The sequence below is a fragment of the Oculina patagonica genome, chromosome 4 (assembly GCF_052425735.1).
Source record: "Oculina patagonica isolate OP01 chromosome 4, crgOcupat, whole genome shotgun sequence".
NCBI lineage: Eukaryota > Metazoa > Cnidaria > Anthozoa > Scleractinia > Oculinidae > Oculina > Oculina patagonica.
The window spans coordinates 48519276-48527496 of NC_135761.1; the positions used below are offsets into that span (position 1 = coordinate 48519276).

General features: G+C 38.7%; 1 protein-coding gene and 1 long non-coding RNA gene across 4 annotated transcripts in view; one reads left to right on the forward strand and one right to left on the reverse strand.

Moving 5' to 3' along the window:
• The first annotated feature begins 77 nt into the window (after nt 1-77).
• Nucleotides 78-6802, forward strand: LOC144650359 (uncharacterized). The gene is made up of 3 exons (XR_013570100.1): nt 78-374; nt 5347-5591; nt 5956-6802. It is a non-coding gene; the product is annotated as an uncharacterized LOC144650359 (long non-coding RNA).
• The window catches only part of LOC144650358 (APOBEC1 complementation factor-like), a 15383-nt gene continuing 8157 nt past the window's right edge, over nt 996-8221 (reverse strand). The window contains exons 5-9 of one of the 3 annotated variants that reach the window (XM_078510012.1): nt 6815-6904; nt 5985-6083; nt 4961-5078; nt 4785-4877; nt 996-3569 (exon numbers count right to left, since the gene is read on the reverse strand). In XM_078510012.1, coding sequence (XP_078366138.1) covers nt 3322-3569; nt 4785-4877; nt 4961-5078; nt 5985-6083; nt 6815-6904 — 648 coding nt within the window. In that variant the 3' untranslated portion in view covers nt 996-3321. Of the gene's footprint in view, nt 3570-4784; nt 4878-4950; nt 5079-5984; nt 6084-6814; nt 6905-8221 lie in introns of all 3 variants that reach the window. The other 2 variants (XM_078510015.1, XM_078510013.1) reach the window with 2 other exon arrangements.

The following is an 8221-nucleotide window of genomic DNA, read 5'->3' on the forward strand; positions in this document are numbered from 1 at the left end:
CCAATGGGCGTATATGGCAGTAGAAGTCAGGATCGAGTCCGCCTGGGTGCAATGTCTGATTTGAGCGTTAACGACTGAAGTCCATGAATCGCCGAGTTTCAAATCGGACTTGGGCAGAGGCATCGTTCTTGGTGTTGACCTACAGCGGAGTCTGGGGAGAGCTTGACGTCAGTTTTAATTATCCACTATGACGTCACTTCGAATCGCGCGCACAAATAGCAATAAAATTTCGCTGCATTGGAAAATTTGTAACTGGATAAATTTAGTAGCTAAATATCTTGAGAGAGTACAGAGAAAAGTGGCGATGTAATGCAAGGTTTCATCTCAAAGATTAAGGAAACAGAATAGCAGCATTACAAAATCCCTAAACTGAGGTAAGAGGATTTAAGAAACGCTTGAGTAAGTTGATACTAGCATAGAAAATAGAAAAAAAATTGTCCGACGGTCTTTTCTTCTTCAACTTTTTTTTTAGCTAGAAACAAACTTTTAACTCATGCATGTCTCGCTACTGCTAAAACATCCTCGAGAATTGAATCATTGCAAATTTGAACAGTCTCCGTTTGGGTTATTTTAAACCCTCGGCTTCCGAGTGAATGCCTGAAGTTTATTTTCCGCATTCAAGCTCAACTTAACCAATGCGAGCGTGCTGTTGAACAGGGCATGCAGTATGTGCAATTTTGCTATTTAGTGCCTCAAACAGGTTTGCCTGTCTGGAGATTTCTCGCTTGTTATGGGGACAGTTATTGACAGAAGTAAAGTGAAATTACCTTTTGACTGAAGTGCTGTCGGCGACAAGGCAATCGGCCATAATAGAAATGGTACACGATTTTCTCTTATCAACAGCATGCAATACATGGATTGCCTCTTAAACAGAAGGGGATCAGGATTTCTTCCGTTCCCCCCTCCTCCTACCCGGCCCTCCCACTCCCCTCCCCCCCCCCCCCATCTTCCCCTTCCTCCCCCTCCCCCCCTGTAATCAAGACACGCAGCCAATAGCCGGTACCATGTGTGGGATTTTATTGGTGGCCTTATTGTACCGTTATCAGTTTCATAATTATACTACATTTATATTTGATTATTGATTTATTTACCTAACCAACCCTGAAGGATAACAAACGGCTTGCTGAGCGTGTACTGCCGTTAGCCAAGCAACTAACTACTTGTCGCTATAATTTGTCATCTTGCTAGTTTTCTTCCTAGATCCCCTTGAAGTCTGTACTCTATTAGGCAGAGCGGAAACTCGCGAAATTAAAATTAAACGAAAAACTACCGATATTCAAATTTGAGTTTTAACGAAAAATTCTTCAGCAGTCAATCGGGATAACTGTAGTTTAAAGACAAAAACCAATAAACAAACGAAAAAAATTGGCCCAGGAAAAGAAATCATTTCTTCGCGAGTTTCATCACCCACCTAACAAGTACACATCCTTTCTCCTTTTCCAATAATTTTCCTAACAGTAACTCATTAAGACAATTAACCATTGTATCACCTAATTAATGTAATAAACGTATATTATTCGACTATCCTGCTAAAATCAGGCTCTGTGAATTGGCACCGTTTGCAGTTTCTTGGTAAATTGTAAATAGACGTCTCTCTGTGTGTTGGCATTTTGAATGGAACTTCAATTCGGCACGTGAAGTGGGAGATTTCAAAGACTTCTCAAACTCCGCTCCCGTCTCTGGTGATTTTGTTTCTTTTATGTTTTACAACGGTATTAGAATAAACATCTTATAAACAAAGTGATTTGACACCAGAACAGAACCTTGCAGTTTTGATTGGTATGACAAAGGACTTGAAGGAAGGCTTGGCGAAATGTTTCGGGACAGATATGATTTTGTCAGTGAAAGAAGGCAGTGCTTAATGCTTGCAAACATGCAGCATGTCCTCTCAAGCATTACGAAGTTTTACAGAAATAATCCACGTTGACGTTTTGAACAATATAACAGAAGATTTTCCCCCAACATTTTCCAAGTTAATATTTGTTCCCTACCAATTCACTTTGGGTTTGACGGTAAACCCAGAACAAATAGAAGATTTTTCCAGAGCCATCCTTCGAGCCCTTTGAACAGAATCAAACAAACTCCGAGATATTTTATAAAAGAACTATTTCATTTTTAAAGAGCTTTGAACTGTACACGAAATGGCAATTGCAAGGTACCTTGCAATGAAAATATACAAAGTGCTTGGGTGAACAATGCGTTGTGAAATAACTGCACAGAATTGTGAAAGGGTTCTGTCCCTTGTTTTCCTCTCTTAGATTGTAATTCAAATCAAATCCTTGCTGCTAAGTGATTTTGCACCATCATTCACATTTTCTTTCAATGAAAGCTATACTATTTTTGCCTGGACAGGACCACTTCCACAAAATCCTGTAGTATGCAACACGAGTGTGTTTAAAATGCCTCAGGGGCAGGATATTCTTAGTATTTACACCAGTTCTCAAGCATTTTTCAGTTCCATTTAACTTAGACCAACAGGGAGCCTTCTGTTTGTCTATAAATATCTGAGTTTCTCTAACAAAAATATAAACTAAAACTCTTGTTTCTCTTTTTTTTTCTCTCTCTCTCTCTCTCTGTTCTTGACGACTTAAAATGGATATGGAAATAAGACAATAAAATAGCGAATAAGACGCAAGTATGAATAAATTTATAATATTGAAATATGCTTTGTTCGACTCTTAGAAATTCTTCTTAAATTCCTGTAAAACCATAATGACTTAAAGCACTGCTGAAAAAAATCAATTTCTTTTTAAAAACAGATACAAAGCTGGTCTTAATACAATCAAAGAAAATTAAGATAATAAAACTGGGGCTGTTTTCTGCTATTTGCAGACAGCTTCAATTTGATTGCAACATACATCTAGCCATTCACCAAAAAAAACAAGATCACGTTAACCAGCAGAAAAATATACCATACATTTGGCGTAACCCTCTCTTAAAATTCAAACTAATCTACAGTATACATGATAAGACATTAAAACATACACATTGTTCACAGAACAATATTCTGCCGCCACCCCAATCCCATTCAATTGAAGACAAACCACACAAAATGTGTTTCGGTTACAAGGCAAAGACAGAACTAAACTTTAGAGACCCACCAACGAATAAAAAAATCCATGCTGTCGAAAGCAGATTTGACGACAAACCCAGTTGAGCATTATTTTCCTCACTAAACCTTCCAAAGTCCAAATAACAAAACTTAAAGTAATAATACCACAACAAATATTTTTTTTCTAAATATTATTCTATCAAACTAGTTCTGCTTGCCTTGTCCACCAAAAACACATCTGTGATTGCTTGTCTTTAGAAATTTGAGCATTAATATTGTTGGTAAATATTCTGTGGATAGCCGGTCTGCTCACTGGTAGGGTATCCATCATAATTGCCGTACATTCCTCCATCCTGATTGGGCGGTACCCCTCCTGGCCATGAACCCTGCAATTTGGCGACCACTGCGGCAGGCGCTACACTGCTTGGAGCATTGCTGATAGGTACATAACCAGAGGGATACGAGCCCGCATCTACACTACTGATTGGACGGCCAGAATTCGGGAGGCTGTAAGCCCCTGTTTAAAACAAAAGCATAACAAATTGTCAGGCAACCATTTACAAATTGACTTCTTTTACTGTTGAACCTTAGGTGTTGTTTTTGTAATCCCAGCATTGCTAACAATAAAGGACCAGTGAATTTCCAATTTAAGTAATTGGATAAAGAAGCCTGAAAAAAATTCAGGGCTTCAACGGGATTCGAACCCGTGACCTCCGCGATACATGAGGTAGGAGGTATCGCAGAGGTCACGGGTTCGAATCCTGTTGAAGCCCTGAATTTTTTTTAGGCTTCTTTATCCAATTGCTTAAATTGGAAATTCACTGCGACGATCATTTATCACTTTCATATACATTGGCAGTTCATATATGAATCATTTCATAAAGGACCAATGGGTAAGACAGTCAAGACGTGGTAGCCAAATGGTTAGCATGTTATCTTCAGATCAAACAGGCTATGATTGAATTATGGCTTCCTACCACCAGGAGAACAAAATAATAGAACTTGTTATGTAGATGAATTTCTTCCCCCAAAGTGCACCCTCTCATTGGCTACCTCGAGATATTATGTCATCTACCAATAAAACTGTTTCTTGCTCAAAGTTTCCGAGCGGGCAACATTGCAAAATTTATGATGTCAGAGGGTAACAGTCTTTGTTTAGCTTTATAACAAATCACCTAATGACTGGTCCCTTGGGAAACCACTTAATTTTGTTTTCCTTGAATCTCAATGTCAAAATCAAAATTGTGTCTAACAATACTCTTAATCGCTGCTATGGAAAATGGCCTGATACTTTTCAACAGCCATTATAAATACTGGACCAATAACTTCCATCAAAAAATATCTCTACAACTTCCATTTAATTGCATTATGCAATTTAAAAACTGTTTCCACTTCCAAATATTATCAATTCAATGAACTCTTTCTTGAGTGTATACACAGGACTCAGATGCTTTAGAAAGTACCATGAATAAATTATTCCCGTTCTGACCACTAGCTGGATTTGTTCTCGGTAGTCCCGAGTTCAACTTCTCGGCCACGCTTGTAAATAGCCAACTGGTCTGCCTCCTGCCAGTTGGGATTTTTAACCATGTTATGTTCATTTAAAATATTTGTTTCACATTGGCCCTGAAAAGCCCCATTGGGAGAGTGGTCAATTAATTATTATTGTTTTATTATTATTATTATTATTATTATATAATTATTATTATTATTATTATTATCAGTTACAAACCTGGGGGTAAAGGGCGGGCTGCATAGGTTGCTGTAGACGGAACTGGGGTGCCAGTAGTTGGGGGCATATCCGTTGCTGCCGTGGTAGTCACCACTGAAACATAACATCAAAGAAATTACTGGGTGAGCCCATAACTTTGATTTGTGGGAATTCTTGTATTTATTACCTAGACGTACCCTCTATTGGCACACCGAGCTGTTGAAGTGTGTATTCTGCGGCATAACTCTTAGCTTCCTCTACTGTGCGGCACAGTTTTGGAGGTTGATATTGAGTGGCTAATCCAGGAATGGACACCTTGAAAACAAAAAAGACAGAGAAGACACATTAATAGAGATGAACACTGGTATCCGACAGAATGGGGCTCAGTTCAAGACAACAAGGAGTTAAACTAAAGAGGGTGGTTAAGGGAGGGGGGTGTATAGATCACATTTCACGGAAAATAAAACTGCCCTGTCACAATTCATGGAAAATGATAATACTGGCATTTCACGCTTCACTGAAGAAAACCTTTTTGGAAAATAACAGTTCACTGCTTCTAAAATTGCCATTTTACATTTCACAGGGAAAAAAGGGCCGAACACGGAAAACCCTCTTCTCTATTCATTAAGACTCAGGATGGAACAAAAGGTGCCAACAACACGGGTGTGTAAATGGTTACCAATGCACTCTTATCCATATGGCCGCACTTGAATGACAGTCAATAACTCTTGGGTTCCCATTGTCGTTCAGGTCAGGTTGCCACGTTTGAATGACAGTTGATCACAGTATTATTCTAGACAATTCTCGAGTGTTCTCATTATCTGCCTGGTTAGCTCAGTTGGTAGAGCGCCGGACTGCTGTGCGGGAGGTCGTGGGTTCGAACCCCAGACCGGACCAACACTCAGGGTCTTAAAATAACTGAGGAGAATGTGCTGCCTTTGTAATTACATCTGCAAATGGTTAGACATTCTAGTCTTCTCGGAAAAAGGACGATAAACCATAGGTCCCGTCTCCTGTATCTTCAGTCTTATAACAGGGGACGTAAAAGAACCCACACACTATTCGCAAAGAGTAGGGCACGAAGTTCCCGGTGTTGTGGTCTGGCCTTTGTGTATGTGTACAGCGCATTTGAACATTACATATGAAAAATGCGCTATATAAATTGATTATCATTATTATTATTATCGTTCAGACTGCGCTCAACACAGATTGTTTGCTTACCTTATGAAGAAACAGCTGAATATCCTGAGGTCCCACAGTGCTGTGCAGTGTGTACACTGGGCTTCCCCACTGATTCTTCTGACACACATCCTCAAGAACCTAAATCGGCGAACAACAAAAAAGTTACATTAATAAGTACTCACAGCGGCGTCAATTTATTACTGGACCAACCCTCGCTAAGCCACAGACCTTGTTTAATTTAGTTGAGGTGTTAAATCAAGGTTACCGTTTACCTTCATGGGGTGCGTTTGTTTAGCTCAGGTATGGAAACAACTCTCACCCACTCACCAAGGCAAGTCTCAATACTTCTGGGGACTACAAATTGAATATTTTGGATGTTCTTAAGTCCAGAAGGTGAGTACTGACAAAATTATTTCCATCACTGCTATAAGGTGAGAAAACAGAGGTTTCCCTTGCAAAACACTGACAGTACAGTGAAGACTAGCTCCAAAAATTCCATACTGATGGCTGAGCTCAACACCGCTCCCTGTAGATAGTGTTTCCAATAACGATATGATATGATACAATACTTTATTTACACTTGAGCAATTGGGGCTTTTTAGGCCTTTTTCCAACAAAATTCTTCCTCACCCCACCAGAAAGAAAAAATTAAGCCACCTAACACATATTAATGCTACTTTCTGAATGTCAAACGTGTGGCACTGTCTCATTGACTTGAATACCTTGAGTTGTGGCTTTGTTACTTTTTTTGCCTCTTTTTTGTTGTTCAATTGTTTCAATTTTTCTTTTGCTTCTTTTTCTCATTTCTCAATTTTTTTTTTGTTTTAATGCGATGAAAAATCTGCAACAAAAGAGGATAAAACTCCCACCTGTGCCGGTGATTTGAGTGCATGTGGCTTCAGAGTCATGGGGTTGGTGGGAGTCAACTCCATTCCCGGCACCAGATCAAACATGCGTTCCTATGGCAACAAGCGAAAAAAGGACTATTTTTATACCAAAGAAATAGACAAACCTCAGTTAAAAAATTTTGGGCTTTTCATTAAGGTCACTGTAGACCTTTTAGAAATTATTCACATTACAGTAGAACCCCGGTAACTCGAACTCTGAAGGGAAACGAAAAACAGTTCGAGTTAGCTGGGTTTCGAGTTATCGGGGTCGATTGAATATTTAATTTTCAAGTTAATAATTGATAGTTTACTGATTTTTCAGCACTTCAGTATACAGTACATTGTAAATTGAACTTATCTTCCCAAAAACTCTAACACGACCATACATTCTTATGATAAGAGTGGAAAATGGCTGTCAAATACTTGATCTGTTCGTTGCTCTAATCAATGGGCAACCATGGCGAGTTGCAAGAACCGGAATTCAAGTTATCGGGGTAAATTTGACCCAAATTTTGTTCAAGGGAAACAAAATTTAGTTGGAGTTAGCGGGGGTTTTTCGTGTTATCCGAGTTCAAGTTGACCGAGTAAAAATGACTGAAAAGTGAGGTCAAATCCAAGGGAAATGGAAGTTTGTTCGAGTTAGCGGGGTTGTTCGGAAAGTTAAACAAGTCCAGTATTTGCCAAGATGTGCAAAGGACTGTTAATGTTGAGATGTAATATTTGAGATGTTATATTTGAACAATTTAAGGCAGCAGCAATATATGTTAACTTAGTGCAAAACATTGCAGTTCTGAAGTAATTTCAAGAACTATTTCGATTCTTGTCCACTGAAGAATTGCATATCAAAATTTATTCTTGTGATTAGTAACCTACTGCAAAAGTGTGCTGTGACAAAACAATTTGTACAGAAACTGTCACCAGTTAGCATGACTGGCAGGAGAAATGTTTCCTGTTTAAATCTTTCATTAAATGAACATTGACCAACGACCAGCCATTACTTAGAGGCATGTTTGCTGAATCTCCAGAAAGGAAAGTTGTTCAGGGTAAAAGCAACTGTTAGTTGAGCTGATGAATGTGTAACGACAATTGCTACGAAGGCCATTAAAAACATGATAATGAATCAAAACAAATTTCAAAAGGTCAAGGGGGACAGATTGCAAGTTTACAATTTTTTACTCTTAAATGTTACTGTAAGCTAGGGAATTAGGAAATTAAGCACAAAATGGAATTCTAGGGAGTTATTAATCAAGTTTAGCACAAATGTTCAAAGCTTACAAACTTGACCCATGAAGGTCTACAGTAACCTTACAGAAAGTTTTAACTACCATTAAGGCCCATACAGTTGTCACTTATGTTCAGTTTTTGTCACATCAAACAATTAAGGGTACA